Source organism: Hydractinia symbiolongicarpus, chromosome 3 (assembly GCF_029227915.1).
Source record: "Hydractinia symbiolongicarpus strain clone_291-10 chromosome 3, HSymV2.1, whole genome shotgun sequence".
Lineage (NCBI taxonomy): Eukaryota > Metazoa > Cnidaria > Hydrozoa > Anthoathecata > Hydractiniidae > Hydractinia > Hydractinia symbiolongicarpus.
Genome location: NC_079877.1, coordinates 28,155,028 through 28,174,712, shown reverse-complemented (window position 1 = coordinate 28,174,712; position 19,685 = coordinate 28,155,028). Strand labels below are relative to the sequence as shown.

General features: G+C 33.8%; 2 protein-coding genes across 6 annotated transcripts; one reads left to right on the top strand and one right to left on the bottom strand.

Moving 5' to 3' along the window:
• Window positions 1-126: 126 nt before the first annotated feature.
• LOC130636638 (UDP-glucuronic acid decarboxylase 1-like) lies at window positions 127-13,278 on the bottom strand. 5 transcript variants are annotated; one of them, XM_057446424.1, is made up of 19 exons: window positions 13,210-13,278; window positions 8,339-8,491; window positions 8,015-8,069; window positions 7,519-7,576; window positions 7,166-7,209; window positions 6,738-6,795; window positions 6,045-6,163; window positions 5,553-5,614; window positions 5,410-5,474; window positions 4,805-4,844; window positions 4,624-4,683; window positions 4,138-4,259; window positions 3,602-3,668; window positions 3,474-3,526; window positions 3,160-3,203; window positions 2,847-2,907; window positions 2,121-2,178; window positions 1,803-1,906; window positions 127-1,433 (listed from the first exon to the last, which is right to left on the bottom strand). In XM_057446424.1, the coding sequence occupies exons 2-19, from the start codon at window positions 8,421-8,423 to the stop codon at window positions 1,344-1,346; spliced, it is 1,245 nt and encodes a 414-aa protein (XP_057302407.1). In that variant the 5' UTR covers window positions 8,424-8,491; window positions 13,210-13,278; the 3' UTR covers window positions 127-1,343. The 5 variants fall into 5 exon arrangements, 4 of the variants coding, with proteins under 4 accessions (XP_057302407.1, XP_057302408.1, XP_057302409.1 ...); XR_008982280.1 differs by lacking the exon at window positions 13,210-13,278 and having other exon boundaries at window positions 1,775-1,902; window positions 8,339-8,518; XM_057446425.1 differs by lacking the exon at window positions 13,210-13,278 and having other exon boundaries at window positions 1,775-1,906; window positions 8,339-8,518.
• Window positions 13,279-13,510: 232 nt separating this feature from the next.
• LOC130636636 (putative nuclease HARBI1) lies at window positions 13,511-15,008 on the top strand. The gene is made up of 2 exons (XM_057446422.1): window positions 13,511-13,898; window positions 13,973-15,008. The coding sequence occupies exons 1-2, from the start codon at window positions 13,612-13,614 to the stop codon at window positions 14,991-14,993; spliced, it is 1,308 nt and encodes a 435-aa protein (XP_057302405.1). The 5' UTR covers window positions 13,511-13,611; the 3' UTR covers window positions 14,994-15,008.
• Window positions 15,009-19,685: the final 4,677 nt, after the last annotated feature.

The window sequence follows — 19,685 nt, the reverse complement described above, 5'->3', positions numbered from 1 at the left end:
ACCTACGTGACGATAAACCATGATGTGATATGTTAACGATAATACATGACAAAGTGATACAAGTGGTACGATTACATGCGGGGTAATTACGCAACTTCTGCAAATGAAAAAAAAAACCCACAAAAATGACAAGTATATAATAAATATATTCTTATTTAATAAATTCATAAACTTCATATATAAATTATCTCCTTAAATAACAAATAAATTTTCTTGTCACGAGGTACCAAAGTCAAATTTGGTGGACTCACGATCAATACACCTTTCCCGAGACTTATTCTTTTGATGTGCCGCAACTTTTTCTGTTAAGTTTTATGAAAAACGGACAACAGATTTGAATTTCTTATCAAAAATGTCATAAACAAAGAAAATTTCGAAACAATGCAGCAAGTAAACAACCTGCTATTCTAATTTAAAGATTTGTGGAATGTCCAACCTCTTTTTGAAAACGAGACGGGACATGGTAACTTGAGCATTAAGAAGACTTTAACTGTGATATATATCTCCTCAAAATACCACTTTCTGTTGGCGTATCAAGTTAAACTTTTTTACATAAATTAAACAAACTATGCTGAATTCAAATATGGTATTCATATTTTACGAGTTAAAAAAAAGTATTACTCATGGTCTCGGGAAAGGTGTATTTGAAACTGCTTGACATATAGAATAAATTTCCGAAGGTTTTCTTCATAAATAAATATTAGATACCATGCTGGTCCTTTGGACATGAGGGTTAATTTTTAAAAGGGGGAGCCTGACGTGAGACACTTGGGGCGTGAATATTTACAACAGAAAGCTAAAACGGACTGGTGTAACAAGAGCCGACAAGGTACGCGCTAAGGCTGATTCCCACTTAGTGATATTTGTAACTTGTCGCAATGGAGTTTTGCTAGCTTTTGTTGTCATAATCTTTTGTCGCAATCGAAGATATCACGCTCTGATCACTTAAAGGGTGCAACAGTTTTGTGAAATAACTTACTGGAAGAGTTTGGCTTCCTAACAGATAAATTTAAAATTTAAATTCATAAAACATTACATAATAAATTTGTTAAAAATACAAATTCTACTCCATTTTTTTTTAAAAAAAACAAATTTAAGCATTTTGTTATCAAATACCAGTAAAGGATACAGAAACTTGTATAATGACGCTGCTATGCCGATTGAAGACGCTATATGAAGAGAAATCTCCAAAAAAAACGAATCTAAACTCTGGTTCAAAATGAGACCATTCTAGATAAAAATAGTTTAGCTTAATTCTGGGTGTGACGTGTATAGGAGGTTTAGCATAATACGATATGATCATGGTGGAGCAGTGTTTATATGCAACATACAAAAGTGTCTGTTTATAAATTTTTGTTTTCGCTGATTAAACCCTTTTGCAATTCTTTTTGGAAATATTCAATCGTTTTGTTTAATCCATCAAACAACGCAACCTAAAAAAAGTCCTGCGAATTACACCGACCGTTGTCCACATATGTAAGGGTTATGTGGCCGTGTAAATATTCAGTCTTCATTTTTTGGTTCATAAAATTTTAAACGTTAACCCCCACAGCTTCCTTTCACCCTGGAATGTATGTAATGTTTTTACAAGCATAGAAAAATTTAAAAACGAGCTCAGATAAAGCAACTTTAAAACTTTAAAAAATTACCAAATGTCAGTTAGTTGCTTACCTTCGCAGCCAACCCAACCCTCCAGTTACCATGCCCACAACCTTACCCATCTCTCTTTGACATTTGAACTTGGTCCTTAAAATTAAAAATCAATGCAAAACACCTGGGTAAGGTATTCAAACACGAACTACCTTGGGTTTCCATCTGAGATGATCATACGCTCTGTTTATATCCGGTCTCCTCCGTTGTGGATCATCCTCTTGTTCCGGCTTGAACACAATTTTCGACCTGCTACCTAGAGAACGTATATATCGGAAAGTATATACAGTGTAATCAAATTATAGCAACTTTGCGCGTCAGTAATATAATTCGATCTGCAGTCCCCTCAACTGGTAGCCGCAGACAAGCCCACTACACTACGTGCAGTAATATGTAAGCACACGCACACTTTCATAAGAACGTAGTAATTGACACTAGTTAGCAGGAAGTTATTTGTATCTAGCACTTACCGACAAGCTTTTTAATAAGTTGTGCAAACTCTTCGATTGTATGCTCTTCAGGATTACCCTACAACAGATTAGCGTTAATCTTAAGTCACGCGTACATGTCATCAGAAACCACTGAAGGAAAACTATTTCATTGAATTCAGGTGTGAAAAATATTTTGTAACTAGAAATTAAATGGGGGAAAGGAAAGAAAATGTAATTTAAGGAAGTCTCTATGCACCGAATTTTAGTATTTCGCAGTTTTTATGCATGCCTCCACACAATAAGTTCATTTAGTGGAAAAAATACTATAAAAGTTTCCATTTTGATTAGTTCCTATCTGATTATAAAGATGCTACAATAGCGAAGCACGTGACGTTTTTGATCTTATCTAGGCGTTCAACATCTTGCAATTTTTGAGATTTTTTGCGAATATCTACTTTTGTGAGAATTAAGGAAAATTAAAACAGCAGATTTTCAACCATTGGTTAAAAATCCCTAAATTCCTTTAATGCAAATACTGGGAGTTAGACCGACTTTCATTTAAAAAAAGGTGTGTAATAAATATTTTTTAATTGACTGAAGACTCACGAAAATATTTTTAATATATAAATACTAATAAATCCTTGCTAGGCCATTCTATATTCAACATATAATAATCATAAGCCCTTACAGTCATTTACTATAATTATTTTGCCTCTTTATAAACCGTAAATACATTATATCAAACACGAAAAAAAAACTACTCACAATATTAACTGGGAGTGACATGTTACTGTTCATCAAGAGAATTAAACCATTCACAAGATCGCTAAAAATCAGAGAATTTAAAGGATAACAAACTCTGTTAATTGGCATTATGTTTCACCTTATTACAAACCGAAAAACAACAGATGACGCAGGGGGGGAGGGGGCAATCATATGCTACTCACGCCATGCTTAGAACTTATGTCGAAATGATCGCAGTCGTGCAATGACTTAGAATACATGCTTGTGTTATTTTCTTAAAAAAATGTATTTTTTATACTTTGCTATTACTTAGAGAAATCATTGTTTGACATACCTGACATATTGGAACGATCTTGTTTGTTTACCAGAACCGTAAATCTAAAACAAGCAATCTTGATGGATTTTAAAACACATACATGCACACAAGCACGTACTATACAACAACATACACATACGAATACTTGTTAATTGCTGCAAATATATAAGAATAGTTGGTAACCTCTGGAAAATTGCACGGGGTCGCATATCTTTAAATTATACGCTATTTTGTGTGCTTGTAGCACGACGTGTTTTTTTTTTGCGGACAGACAGACAGAGAGACAGAAAAATAAAATATAATGGCAAAATATATTAAAAAGGACTCCATACTGTAATAGGTTCATTTTGCAGAGCTTGAAGAACAAAGTTGCTAACCACCCGACCTAAAAAAAAAATTTTCGACATATATTAAAGAGCTGCAAAACAAGTGGCCACACGTCTCAAAGAAATCCACATACCATCATTCATATGCATCTTAGGACCATATGTGTTGAATATTCTTGCAACACGGACTTGTACTCGCTCCTAGAAAGTAAGTCTAAGGTTACACCATTGCGCTGCTTAATAACACATGTAATGCACTGATTACTGTTTTTTTCACACAGCATCGCCATCAAGTTAAACGTCCACTAAAGGACAACATTCACCATAAATTATTATTGCAAAAAAAAGCAATTTAAACTTAATATGAAAACGTATTCCATTTTTTTACTAAAGAGATCGAGATTTTTAAAAAAATAATTCTCAGCAAAAAATTTAACCTAAGAGAAAATTGGTTCGGATTAAGTGTAAAATTTTGTTTAAAATAACACCCACTTCAAATTAATTCTAAAAATAAACCCTTTCAGCGGACATGCCGCATAACCTGATTTTTTTTGAATTTGTAATGAATTAATCACCCTGTAGACACTTTAAAGAAAACGAGTTATCATATTGGAACAATGAAACATAAATACAAATTTTAATACAAAAAACATAATTTTAACAATATCACCTGTTTCGCGTAAGCGTAACACATAGTTTCTGCCACGCGTTTTCCTTCATCGTAACAAGCACGTGATCCAATTGTGTTAACGTGTCCCCAATAGGTCTCGGGTTGAGGATGAACTTCAGGGTCTAAAAAGGTAATTGTATGCACCAAGATAAGAAACCCGTAAAATTTAAAAGGCTAAGATCTGCAAGGGCAAAAATTGAAAACAAATAGTTGAAATGTATGTTTCCAAAAAGCTCACCTTAAATTTCTCTAATTTTAATATAGGAAGACCGTGTACGCAATTTTTTTAAAAAAACCTAGGCTCGACAAACATGAAATACTCTAGCGTGAAGGCGTAAAAAGTATATTGCTCAAAAGCCATCAGAGATCTTGGTTAACCATAAGTTACCCATTAAGTTAGTTGTTCCAGAAATCAACAATCATAGCACCCACAACACTCTGCAAATCACTTCAAAGAATTATAGTTACACCATTAAAATACACTACCTCCATACACTTCCGATGTAGATGCTAGCAACAATCTGGCATGAACTCTTTTTGCTAACCCTACGATTACGATACTGACAATTAGGTTGAGATCACTTATTTCGGTAGCAGTTATCACTCATCACTACAGTAAAGGAAGCATAGTGACTTGGTTTATTATCTTTTTAACAAAAAAGCTTACCAAGCATATTCAAAGTTCCAATCGCATTTGTTTTTATGGTCTAAAATAGAGTCGGATTATGAGATCAAACACAAAGTCAGCCAGCAGAAAACAAACCGATTATAATATGGGCGTTTTAAGAAATTGTCAGGAGATTTTCTCACAGGCACAAATATGATATGGAGCACCAAAACCAGTTTAAACAGATTCACCTTAAAATTTGGCGGAATTTAACCTCTTAAAAGCTAACTCTCACACAGTTTCCTTTAAACATTTGCCATAAACAAAAAATTGAAATCTATTTATTTTTTTGTGCCTGCCTAGAACTACTTCAATTATATAGTTTGCATTTCACACTGAGTCTTAATTCTTCTATACGAAAAATCACCTTGTTCACTTTCTCAACCAAAGAATATGCATTGAAAATTAACTGTTTAAGTAAATTCGATTTGCAATTTACGTATCCAAGTGCCATAATTAAGTATGGTGCAACACCTCCACACATTCTTGACAATACATCCTGTCCTGCCTGTCTGGTTCCAAAGTTTTTTTATTTAATAAGTGTATGTGACTGTACTTTTTAGTTTAAATAAAAGCTTACATACTTGATTGGATTGTTTACATACCTTGATTGGGTTGTACATGTAATGAGGCGGAGAAGCTGGTGATGCAAGATGGTAGATTTGGTCCACTTAAAATGATAAAAAAAAAACTTCTTAACTGCCAGCATAGTACAAATAGTTCCAAATATAGTGTGTTTGGTGCATACCTTCTATGTACAATGGTTCAACAACATCGTGATTTATAAGTTCAAAGTTCTCATGACCAACCCTGAAAATTAAGTTTTGTTAATTTTAAACACTGGACAGTTCTAATCAAAACACAATCTAAGTTAAAGTATAAATTTGGGAATGTTTATTATTTATTATTTATTACTTTTATTATTTCAGGGTTTGAAACAGGTTTAAATATAATCTGCAAATAAATCTAATGACTTCCGAAAGAATGACTAAGTTATATCATTTTGTTAAAAAACTTTCCTACAAATCCCTTCTTATGAAGTCTAAACGTCAAACTAAATATTCCCTTTTATTAAGACCGTTCCATTCCATTCTTTACCTTTTTCTTTTCATAGATTTTCGAATGAAAATATTTGCTTAGCATAATTGTTTTTATTATCAATCATGCACATTATTTACACATTCTTTTTATTTTGTTTTAATAAAATCGAACGTCAAAATCGTTCTTGATTATTACATACCATTGTTCAAGGTTACTTTTTCTTCCGGTGAAAAAATTGTCCACAACTGTCACTTCATGACCAGCTAACATTAACGCATCCGTTAAATGACAACCAACAAAACCTGCACCTCCAGTTATCTAAAACATCAAAAAGTAAAGTATAAAAAGAAAAAAAAATGACCAAATGTGTCATATAATACAAAATAAATCTAGTCGTAAACCAGTGCAAAAGAAATTCATTTGTTGAAAAAAATTATAGGAATTTTAGCTACCATCTTTGGCTCACAGACCGACAGCAAATTTTACAATACTCTGGTAGTATTACAAAAAGACTGATCCAAAGCAAATTCGAATATAGATATCTCAAAATATATCGCAACTAAGATCTAAGTGCGTAAGAGAACAATTTCTTGCGGGAACTAAATTTTATGTATTCTGTGGTTTTTACCACAATCCGAAATCACAAAAATATAAAAAATCAAGGTGACTTGCATGAGTAAGTTATTAGGAGGTATGTTTCAATAAATTCAAGTTCTCTAGAATGTTTAAAATCTGAACCAATTTGCCACAGGCACTCACTATCCAATAACCCAATAAAACTTAAAACATTTTTAATTTGAACCCAGTAAATAACTTACTCCCATCCAGTTTTACTTTGAAAGTAGTATATAAGTGTCTAGTCAGAGAATAATGTACAGAAAGCTTTGCTTACCAATATGCGCTTACGATCTTTTTCAGCCAGGGATTTAACTTTTGGGTAATTTTTATTCCTAAAAATGAAATAGGAACTTTAATAATAACTTTAATAATAACGAAATAATAACTGCAAAACTTGCATTTTAGAAAAAAGGATTTTTTTAAATATGTCCAGCTATATACATGATAAAAAAATAACTCCGAGTAATTTTAACGGTTAAAAGATGGGATGATTTATACTTTTTTTTACCTTGCTTTAGCATTTTAACTTTTGTGGTGTGTAAACAGTGGTTGTTTTTAGCAACATTAAATACTTGTGCAGTACTGAAATACATCTTTTTTTATACTTGGGAATATTAAAATGCACAAAATTAAAATATTGGAGTTCTGCCCTTTATATCACACTTTAACCTTGTATGTTATTGCTTGATAACTTTTACTTACGACTTTTCCAAAGCAGCAATTCTGTCTTCCAGGGGTGATATAACCTGAACCAAGAGTTTAAGCTGTTAAAAATACCATTACATTATACAAAATGAATCACAAGGTGGTACTAATCCTAGCACAAAATATTTAGGTTGTCCAGCTGATTTCCCTCAATTTTTGAGAATTTTAAACCACATAGTAAAATTCTATTAGACAGAATAATAACGTGTTTATCTCAGTTTTAAATCTTCAATGCAAAATATCATTGTAATACCTACTGACTTTCTAACATGTCAGCATTGGTATCAATAGTTACTGAATGCAGACTCGAATTGGAATGAGCTAACACTGTAAAAAATGATTTTTCTTACCTTACTGTTTAGTTCCGTGATTTGACGAAGTAGTAATGCTTGAACAGATGAGGAAAGTCTAAAAAGTGGATTAAAATGCATGGACTAGTAAGCAGAATTGATAATAGTGAGGTAAAATCCGTTGAAAAATTTATCGATGTCTGTAACCGTGACACAACTTTTCAGTAAATTATTAATATTAACATTTGAATAACCAGGTGGGAGATGTGGCATTGAACACAAGAAGCAACACTAGAGTCAAACTCTGCTGCATATTTTCAAACTATAAATTATTGAAGAAAATTATATATATTGCCACAACATCAGACGAAGGTAAAAATCTGATAACTTCAAGGATAATAGGATAATAAACAAAATTAAAAGTACTCCTACTTGTCAGTGTCATATTGTCATTGTTGCCATAAAAAGAGAAGTCTAATTTCAAACCAGACAATGTAAACACTGCTTTAGTTACTGAAGTCTGTTTCTGAAGTCTTAAAAAATTATTAATGAATACCTTGAAATGTTAGCAGATAAATTTTCTGACTTTTTAACAGCAGGAAAGCAAAGCACTAGAAGAAAGAAGTAACTTTGTTCAGTTTGTATTTTATATTAAATGTGGTGCCAAAAGAATGCTTTGTTTGACCCAAAATAATCAAAAGTAAAAAACAATATATTTGCATTTAAACATAATTTGAATAAAAAAAATTTATTTTTTTATAAATGTTTATTGGTACCTTAAGTTGATTTTGCACTCAATTATTATAAAGTATATTTAATAGCTCATAAAACTAAATTGTATTTTGAAGGTAACACAAAACAAACAACAAAGAGTACATACCTATGACGAATGCTAAAAAGAGTAGCAGAGGAATTGCAATTATGTATTTCGTATTGGATAGTGAAAATGCACTGATTCTTGCCATTATTAAGAGTTTGATTTCATATTTCGTGCCGAGTATATGGAACAAATTCTCTAAGTTAGTATATAATTCTAAATATCAATAAAAACGAAACGATAATATTACCAATATAAACAAAGTACACTAAAGTTGGCTGCGCATGGCCCTCTAAATAAGGTGAAAAAAACCAAACAGAGCATTGGAAGGTTTTAGTTTAATCCCTGACTGGGTCTGTTCAGGTAAATGCGTAACACTAGTCTATTGAGACACAGAAAGAGATCAGATAAGCTAAGAAGCAAGCTAGCTATATAACATAGCTAACAGCGATTTAATATGGATGAGTGAATGTTAACAAAACCACAAGTTAACCCAAGCAATCTGAAGGAAATTGGGGAGATGGGACACTTTGTGGGTCATTGGATGTTGCACTCAGTGAGGGACAACTACAAATTGGACTATCACGCCAAATTAGGATAGCACTTTAGGAGATTTTTCATAGACTAGTTAGTAGATCATCTTTAATTTAGGAGATTCATTTTCTTTTTTTACAGTTTCCAAGGGTGCCGATAAGCCGCAAAGGCCCGCATATATAAGGGCGAGTTCGGGCAACTTTGTGAATAGACATGGTTATCTTTTTTCTGAGGTTGGTTCCTCATTAGATCATCTTTGTTTGAGCAAAATTTTTCATAGTTTACGTCAAGCCTTAGGATCGGCTATTATTGGGCAGCCATGTTGAAAATATGCAGTGCAGGAAATTTAATATTTTCCAGAAGCAAATGCGGCCGTAAAAGAAAGGAGGCGTAACTCAATTTTTAATCAAAACATACTAAACGCTATACAGTACCGCTCGAATGTAACTTTACATGTACGCGATAGTTAGAAGTTTTGTTGTTATTGTTAACCTATTATTAAATACATGAGCTATTTTTGCATGTTGAAAACAATAGAGTTCATGTCCTGTTCGAGAAATTTAATTAGCTCATGTGAACTACCTGTGTCCCATTGTTGTATTTAATTGCTATAATCGTCAAGAGATCAACTAAAGAAAAATATAATGTAACAAAGATTTAACTCTTCATTGTTTTTACTAACAAACATTAATGTTTAATCATTCGTTTATAAATATTATGTTTTCGCTGATGCTCGTGTTTTACGAAAGCGTGCATGCAATTTTATTTCTTTTCACACAAAGATAAATGTTATATGTCACACATAAATTATACATAACTTTTAAAAAATCACAACAAACAATTTTCTTACAAAAGTTAGCGTTTCGACAAAAATTACAATTGGCCTCCAGGAAAATGAAACAAACAAAATAAAAACACTGTTTTTAATGTCCAGATGCTCACTCTAAGAACGAAAAGTGGTGATAAAAAGCTTTTCTAGATCGCATTTGAAAAGTTTAAGAAGGAAAAGCGATGATAGAAATGCTTTTTTAGATCTCGTTTTACAAATTTAAGAATGAATCAATACACATATATAATGATTTAACTTTAACGCATTGTGTTCGTTCATTTTTCTTAAGTAATATATTTCAATAGCCTTCATGATCTTTAACAGTTTTAAACAATAACATGTACGGTACATGTGACAACAAAAGGATTCATCAAATCTTATTGTTATGACTCGTGCATGACGATAACAATAGAAAGCAATTAAGTTTGTGTGTAAACAAAAGATATGTAAAGGTTCTTTATGTAGACATAAGATCGTTACATGAGGTTGTAAAAGTCACGTACATGTAAAGTTACATTCAAGCGGTACTTATCTTCTGACAGCTCAAATAATAAAGAAATATATATTTGGGCTATCAAAAGGTTTTATAGAATGTTTTTAGCTAAAAAATTGTTGTGACTATTCAACAGAACAACGATAGGCAGCAAAAACCATGTTGATAGCCTAATTAGAAAAAATAAATCGCCAAATGTCATATTATAGACTATCATAGATGAATTCCAGTGTGATGTCATTTGTTTACTTTTCAGCGGTAAGCTCCTTGGCTCTGGCATTTGAGTGGCAGGAAAAAAGATGCTAGGGTTGGTGAAGAAAGGTCTTTTACTGTAGATTTCTTATTGAGTGTAGGTTGATGCCTTCTGATTTATATGAATTCATTAAAAGTTCTAAAAAGAATGCCTTTGTGTGAAGAAATGGACTGATAATTACTTTACCATCTTTTTTCCTTCCAAGCAAATCCCAAAGCCGAAAGAGCTTACTGCTGAAAATGTAAACAACAGAATTCTATAGAAGAAAGTAGAATATATATTTTTACCAACAATCTACAGTGAATCTTGTGTATACAGTACTGGAACCAGAACACCTAACATCATGGATCGCGTATCATGCTCGTTGCGCACGATTCACGATGCTGTCGTGATAATAAAATTTTTTAACATCGTGAAAGTCGCGATCCACCGTGGGGTCGCAATCCATATCACGATTGTCATGATACATCTTTAAACATCACGTAATTATTGTCATGAGAGAATAACGCAATTAAATATGAATAATTGTTTTTTGTTAGTTTTTAAATCAAAAAATTTTCAGTTGCTGTAAGCTTTTTTCTTGTTTAGACTCTAACTTATTTAGTTCTCCTACGGGCCCGCCTAACCCTAACTTTCACAATAAAAAAAATAATAGAAATATCAACAACAAAAACGTTTTCTTATCCCAGCTTGTGAAAAAAAGATTATGAATGTTGTAACACCCTCCTTTGTTATGATTAATATGTTTAAAATTACGTTGTTTGAAAAAATCTTAAATTTCTTAGTCGATATCATTTAGGAAAAATAATAAATATCATTAAATCTTTTTCAATGATATTTGAAAAATAATTAAAACAACGTAAAATACGCATGTCCTAACACCCTCCTCCCTTAAGAATATAAATAAAAAATTTTAATGTTGCGAAAGACTTTAAATATTGTCAACTAAACTATAGTCTGTGATACTTTTTTACACTTAAATTTTAATTTTCTTATAAGACTGCGCAAAAAACATTAAAAGAACACTTAACTTTTTTATTAAAATAAATTTTGTGTTTTATTATTTTAAATAGTAAAATAATAACTTGCTGTATAACTTTCGAAACATCACAAGAATAATTCTTGCTGTATAACTTTCAAAACAACAGGAAAAAAACTTGCTGCATAACTTTTGAAAACAAATTTTTTAGCATGCAAGTATTTTTATCTTTTCATCTTGAGTACTAGTTACATTTTTTTAGTGAGACAAATTATTATTTTTCCTTCGCAACATAAAAATATAAACAGCGTGCGTTGTGCAAAAATACATAGAAAACGGTTGTCGTTAAACCCTCCTCCGTTATTTTTTATTATTATTTTTTGTTGTCGTTCCGACCATATATACATTCTTATTTTCCATGAACTTTCATTAAATCGGACATTCGCTAATTTAACATTGGCTAATATAAGCAAAACATAAAGAAAAATATGCTTGTTGTAACACCCTCCTCCGTTGGTATTTTTTTATTTATTGTTGTTCCGACCACTTATACATTCTCAATAAAATAATGTTTATTTTGCCGACTGACAGACCGTAAACTACTATCTACTTCGCCCGTAGAACAAGTAATTAAGTTGGAGTCACCTTATTTCTAAAATCCAATTTCTAATAAAAATACAAGTTGCAAAAGAATTTTTAAATGTAAAGAAACAAAACAAAGACACAAGATTAGCTATACACATTTATTGTTTAATATTTTTAATGTTATTCACGATCCATCAAGACAATCACGATTAATAGTGACAATCGCAATGGTCACGATAAGATCGCGGATCATTCGTGTCGCGCATGATACGCGCTCGCGATGTTAGGTGTCCTGATTCCAGTACTGTATATAGGCCTAGGCATAAGAATACAAGTTTATATAGTAAACATAGCTGAAAATGTTGGAGGGAGGCTACAATGATAGCTAAGAGCTAGGGGTATGATGGTCACCGTGGAACGGAAACAAACAGGCACAAGCCTAGAAAAACACTAGGTTACAGGGACAAACAGAGACAAAACTAGAATCTATATAGTGTGAGACAAATCTTATCTATATATAGTAGGATGCAAGAATATGATTATGGAGGCTATCTTTGAGCATACAAGATGAGGCATCTAAGAATTTAATGTGTGGCATAAGTGTTTGAAGGGAGTTCTATGATAAAATAGCTTGATGACGAATTGATTTAGTACCAAATAGATTGGTGGTGTGAGAAGGTACTTTTTATAATACCATTAGATTGTGCTTGTGTGGTGCGGGGGGGGGGGGGGGGGGGGTGAGTGAAGTCAATGCATATGTAGAGCAAATAGGTTCAGGAAGCGTCTTTTTATAGAACTTGAGTAGAAGAAGAACATAACATTATTCATATTACAGTTTCAGAAAATTTAAGTATATTAGGATTTGCATAGAGAATAGTAGCACACGTGTATCTATTGACAAAAGACATTAAACGAATAGCCCAGTTTGGAAGTGTATAAATCTGTTTTACAGAAGCACTAGTAGGTTGACCCCAGATTTGAGAACAATAAAGTAGATGAGAATGAAAAATAGCATGATAAACTAGGATGAGGACATCGCGTGGTATAAAATGTCCCCATCTAAGCCATGATCCCTCCTGGAAATATTAGACAGGGTACATCTCTGGATATATGTGATGTTTAGAGCCATGTAAAGTATGCACATCCATCATCTTGTGTAGCTAGTAGTCTAGCTATATAGCTATAGTAGACATTACAAAACTGTGTGTAAAAAAATTCATAATCATGGATAGAGGCAACAGGTGAAAATTCAGAGACAGACCTGCGTAAGTGGATTTTCTGATCGTCTATAAAAACACAACATCAAATCGAATTATATACTTCTTACATCGTTACTGTGAACACCATTATGACTTTGTGAGGTCACGCATGGTAAAGCAAATACGATATTCTTGTGAAATTCCTCCACGTATCGATCATATCAGCATAAATCCTGATGTCCAATCGACATGTGTCATATATATTGCTTGTTGTATAAACAACTGGTTTGAAATCAATGGCATTATTTGGCCTAAGTTACCCAGCATGACAATAGCTATTCTTAAAAAGAATACCTAACTAAGGGGCTGTTTACACGTACCCGACATGAAACTCATGCCGGCATGAAATTTCATGCCGTCATGAAAATTTTTTGGTTCACACAGAGCGTTCCTGCCGGCATGAAATGAGTTTCATTTCATGCCGGCATGAAATGAAAACCATTCTCAAATACATGCTGAATTATGAACTTTCATCCCACAGATTCATTTTAAACATGGCTTCCAACAAAAGACAGCTTGCGCTTTTTTCAGCCTTGAATGCAGTTCTCGTGAGTTCTTCAACGTTGTTACAACTACTAAGTATTTTGGTATTGAAATTTTTACAAGAACAGAGGAGGCTCAACAATTTGAGATATCAAGCAGTTATGGAGAGAAATACAGCATTGTCGAGGTACAGACGTGCAAGGTTGAGGTAAATATTTATATTGTTTTGCTGTGGATTTTTATTATTCTTTTTCGTTTCCTGCACAACTACTCATTTTTTAGATATGTTAGAAGCAAGAGAAAATGCTGGATTAAACCTGGAAGAACTGATAAATGGTGGGATAACTTGCACATTGTTGGTAACATGTGTGACGATACTTGGTTACAAAACTTCAGAATGACAAAACAACAATTTATGAAACTTGTCGAATTAATTAGACCTTACGCAAAGGAAAGGTCTTCACAAGTCCGCAAAGACGTAATTCCGCTAGAAAAACGACTAGCTATTACGCTTTATTACTTGAAGGACCAAGGTTCTCTTTTGATGATTGGCAATACATTTGGCATAGCAAAAAGTACGACAAGTGTTGTTGTACATGAAATATGTGGCATATTAGCGAAAGATATCGCTTCTTTGTTGATAAAATTCCCAGTGGAAAAGGCTGATGTGGAAAAGATTTCCAGTAACTTCCTAAAACGATTTGGATTCCCTCAGGTGATTGGTTGTGTTGATGGCACACACATCCCAATAAAACAACCCTCAGAAAACTCTCATGATTACTTTTCCTACAAGATGTATTACTCGATCAATTGTCAAGCAATATGCGATGCGAATGGACAATTCACGAATGTCGAAATTAAATGGCCAGGCAGTGTTCATGATGCTAGAGTTTTTGCTAACTGCACGGTTCAGGAAAAGTATCTTAATGGAGAGTTTAAATTATTTTACAAGGAGATCGTAGAGGATGGTGAATCCGTGCCACAGTTGCTTTTGGGAGATCCTGCATACCCTCTTTTACCACATGTGATGAAGGAGTTCGATCATTGCATATCGAATGAACAAGTCATATTCAATCAAATGTTACGCTCCGCCCGTAACCAAATAGAATGCGCATTTGGAAGGCTTAAAGCTAGGTGGAGAATTTTAAATCGCGCTATGGATCTGCAAGTGAAACATGTTCCAAATGCTATACTAGCTTGTTTTGCATTACACAACTTTTGCGAAACCTTAAGACACCGAAATGAACTCATGCCGGCAGGAGTTTCATGCCGGCATGAAAAAATGCGTGTAAACGGGGTCTAACTCTCTTAAATATTGGTAAAGATGCAGCAAATTCAATGTTATCATGAAAATATAAAAGTAATAATGTCGCAGTTTTTCTCAAAATTCGTGATTAAGCTCTTGAGAAATATTCTCCAAGATACAAACTCACAAAAATTACTTAATCTCCAATTACAAAATTTAATGCCGCGATCAAATTACGATATTCACCCTCAGCATACTACGCAGTATGTTTTGTAGTAGGTAGCCGTGCACGTCAATAAACCTTTACGATAATTCAATAGTACACGCGTTCCTACGGCTCTCCATCGTTTTACAATATCGAACGAAAGGAGCTAAAAAACGTGATTTTGTGAGAGTTTGATGAAGACGAAAGCGTGTTTTCTCCAGTTTTTTAACTTCCTTCTATCAATTTCTTGCAAATTTTCAGGAAACGTTAATAATAACAAGATGCAACTCTTGTGTACTTTTCATTACAAACAAAACGCGACAAGAAAAGTTATCACGAAATAACGCGTTTTTAAACTCTTATAAAAGTGATATGTTTACCTCCTCCCCGATCGCAAAATATTCTGCGATGGAGTGTTAGTTTTTCCGAATTATCGTAAAGGTGTATTTCTATGTTTGTTTTCTCAGATTTACTTAAAAATTTTAGATTTAAAACAGTTTTTTCCTTCAATTAAATGAATAAAATTACTATTCATATGAAAAGTCTTTACTGTGTTTGGAATTTTGATGTTTTGACATTACCATCCAACCTCGATCCCAGGGCTCTTTTCTCTCTTTTTGATACAAGGACGGCGAGACATCATATTCAGCATCAGTAAATTGGTGTGTGTATAAATTTTTAACTTAATCCGACATGGGAAAGTGCTGTTTTGGAGGTATCGTTGTTACGGTCTAAGCCTTCTTAATTTTCGACGTGTACAAAGAGCAAAGGTTAATTAGTACAAAATTGAAAAACCTGCTGTAGCAGGTTGTTTGTTTGATGTATGAATATGAAAATTTCACGATTTATCAATTTTTATGTGAGGATTTAGAAAATACATTTATTTTCTTTAAAAAAGTTAAGAAATTGTTGCGACACATCAAAGAAAATAAATAAAATTCGGGGAAGGTTTAGATATAGCTAAATCTATATTATAATACCCGTATACGTCTGTCTGTCTGTCCGTCCGTCCGTCCGTCTGTCTGTCAAGCAAAATGGTAGCTTAGCTGCGCAGGTAGCGAGATGCACGCAATGTGGTATAAAAAGGACGGGCGAACCCGTGGATTTTTCCACGGGCTAACGACTAGTTTTTTAAAATATATAAGCAGTACGGGATCTTTGCCCGATCGGGAGACTGTCCCCCCCGATCAGGGTAAAATCACCCGATCGAGTGAGTGCGCAACCACCCGATCGGGGGAAAGACTTACCTGAATCGGGTGAGTATTTTTCTTACTTAAAATTGCTTTTTACAAGGGCAAGCCGCTGGCCAAAAGTGCAATATTATTTTATTTTTTTTGCGCCGTTTCACGGATTAAAAAAAAACAAGAAGCCCTGGGGGCTCTAAGAATTTCCGCTCGCTACCAAAATATTTAATGACAACCTGCTACGTGCCAAACATTCGGAGAGGTTTGGTGCATGAAGCTCTGAAGATAAAGCACACAAGTGACATATCATACAACAAACGCAAACAAAACGAAACCTGTCATAATAAACTCACATTTTAAAAGAAATTGCTAAGAAATTTCTAACAAAAAATACAGCCTAATGGTTGAAAGTCTTGTGTTTGAAACGTTTATGGGCATTTAGTTGACAAAAAACGGCATTTAGTTGACAAAAAAAATCAAACTTTTGTATCATGATCACTTTCAGCATACTTTATTTGTTAACTGTGCCAAATGTTGTCAAAAATGAAGTAGTTTTAATTTTTGGACCAATTTTGGCCTAAAATGGCATTTAGGTAACAAGAAATCAAAATTTTGATGTCACCATCATGTTCAGCATACTTCATTTGTTAACTGTGCCAAATTTTGTTTAAAATAAAGTAGTTTTGATTATTGGACCAATTTTTGGCCTAAAATGACATTTAGGTGACAAAAATCAAAATTATGATGTCACCATTATGCTCAGCATACTTTTTTTGTTAACTGTGCCAAATTTTGTCGAAAACAAATACCAATTTCGGCCTGGAACGTCATTTGGATGACTTCCCAGTACTTGGGAGCTTGTGGGTACGAAGTTTAAATCTGTGACGTTGCATTTGACCATTTGGGACAGGGTTAGTTAGTTAGTCGGTAATACCAATACTATCCTCCTCTCAGAAGAACGTGAAATCCCAGGGTCGATTTTTTCTCAAAAAATGCTCCGAAAGAAAAAAACGACGGTATTAAAGAATTTCCTACGCCTTCGGGCGCGGAAATTCAAAAACTCACCGTACCGTTCCGATGCTATTGATGATTTCTTGAGTTGGATTGACTACATGGTGCATATTTTCAGTCTAGGTTGCACATGTTAAGGCTTTGAAGCTCATTTTAGTTGTCTTATAGACATGTGCTTGGAGTTGGTTTAATAAGAAGCCAGTATAGCAAGCTATATAGAGAAAAATGTGCATATTTCTTATCATATCTGACACAAAATATATAAGAGCAATATTGATATCTTTCACAAAGCTAGCTGTCTCTAGAGCTTAAGCTGACTTAGGTGCTAGGCAAGAACTAATTCTCTCCCAAGCAGTTCGGTTTGTTTATGTACTTAGCTAGCTAAAAATTTACCGCCAGTTATGACTCACTCAATCGGGTGGTCGTGAAAAAATGCCACCGGTGCCGACTCACTCGATCGAGTGGTTTACTCAATTGGGGGAAAACTCACCCGAGCGGGGAAAGATCCCGTACTGATAAGGGCAGACAACGAGACTCATATGTATGATTGATACGTGAAGAAACACCCAATCCTCGTGGATAACTAAAATGGTGCCGCTTCTGTGGCGATAATATTCTGTGCTAAATTTTATCTGTCAACAGGTCAAGGAAATCTGCAAGTTAGGGTACTATAAGTGGCAGTATTAAAAGTATTTATTTGCTGCTTAATAGATTGTAGCGTAAGTTAATTGGGTAATTCGGAAAATTAAAAAAAGAAAATGTAAAAGCTCTAGTAGTTTGACGTCGTTTTATAACAATTTTTTTGGAGGTGAAAAGTTTTAAGAAAAATGTTAGGCAGTTCGAGCAATAATAATTTTTTGAAGCAAAATCTAGATAGCTAGCTATATAGCTAAGCATCATTTCCAGACAGATTTTTATTTTGGCTACCTTTCGTTAGCTTCTTCCAATTCCACATTTTTACATTTTTTAGCATTCTTCCCCCTTGTTATGTATTTGTGGCGCCGTAGATTAGTGGTTATAGCTCTCGTACTCTGTGCGGGAGACTGGGGTTCGATTTCTCTTGACGGCGATTCAACATGGGCGAGTGAATATTACCATAGCCCCGGGTTAACCCAAGCCATGTGTGAGGGAAATTGGGAAGATGGCACACTGTGTGGGCCGTTGGATGTTGCCGGGAGTTGTCTAGTAGAGTGCGGGCTCTAATTGGGTCTGCGTAGCTCAAAATGTGCATTAAATACTCTAGGACTCTCCATCTACGCCATGGCCCCTCCTGGAAATAATAGACAGGGTATATCCCTCGATATTTGTGAGGCTAGCCATGTAAAATATGCACATCTATCTATCTATCTTCCCGCTACGAACTATATAAGTTTGTTTTCACCCAGCAAAATTTTAAAATGGCGAATGTAGCATAAATGCAATTCGTCAATTAAGAAAAATGTCAATCATCACACAATAACAAGGCTGAACAGCTGAACCGAAACGCCGATAGCTATGGAGCTAGCTAGCTAAAGCAGGTGTATAACAATACAAAAATGTTGATAATAATAATAATACATATTTAAAGTGGCTAGCCCAGAAAATCACAAAAACCTATAGTTAGTGGATTGTTTCCACTGGGGGCAACTAGAACAAAAAAATGATAAACCTTAGATCTGTATTATAGGATAGTATTTTTTCACCTCATCAATACATCTGTTCCGGGGTGGTTTTACCCAAAAATTGGTCTTATTTTGATCCCAGATGTGATGCCTAGTTACCCACGCTGGCAATGACGTCAGTTATTTCTAGCCGTTTCCAAGATGAGGCCTGAAACTTTTAAGCTCAATGTATTGACTTTATGTTTGTTATAGCCAGGCTTACCACTTTTCTTAAAAAATACATATACATATTTGTCTATGCATCATACCTTTTTCATTCTTCTACAGTCAGGGAAATCCTCTTAATTAAGCTGGCAACTTAATCTGGATGTCAGCCTAATTATTATGAATGATATGGTCTAATTAGGCATTTTATAGCTTAGTTAAGATGTACAAAACCTTGATTGTCGAAAACAAACATTTAACTGAATTTTAGCATCTATCTAACTGAATAAATCCAATATTTACGTGCATCTCCAATACATTAGTTTTTTCGTAGCACCTCAGAGACTGGCAAAATTTGAAGTTTTAAAAATGAGCTCTTAAATAGGCTGTATCAAGTGACGTGACATCTTAACTAGGATGCAGTACAGCTTAAATAGACTATCACTACAATGAACCATTGTTTTTATTCCATATCTTTTGAACAGGGTGCTGGAAATACCATTTTGTTTTTATAATGTAGTGGTCAAACTGACCATGAATGAGC

What these genes read in the sequence shown, in the direction of transcription:
- LOC130636636 (XM_057446422.1), top strand. Translation starts at nt 13,612, where the DNA reads ATGAGTTTCATTTCATGCCGGCATGAAATGAAAACCATTCTCAAATAC. An exon ending in TACAGACGTGCAAGGTTGAG is followed by an intron (nt 13,899 to 13,972) that starts GTAAATATTTAT and finishes CTCATTTTTTAG; the next exon opens with ATATGTTAGAAGCAAGAGAA.
- LOC130636638 (XM_057446424.1), bottom strand. Translation starts at nt 8,423, where the DNA reads ATGGCAAGAATCAGTGCATTTTCACTATCCAATACGAAATACATAATT. An exon ending in TACATCGGAAGTGTATGGAG is followed by an intron (nt 4,260 to 4,623) that starts GTAGTGTATTTT and finishes TTACCTTTTTAG; the next exon opens with ACCCTGAAGTTCATCCTCAA. An exon ending in GTTACGCTTACGCGAAACAG is followed by an intron (nt 3,669 to 4,137) that starts GTGATATTGTTA and finishes CTTACTTTCTAG; the next exon opens with GAGCGAGTACAAGTCCGTGT.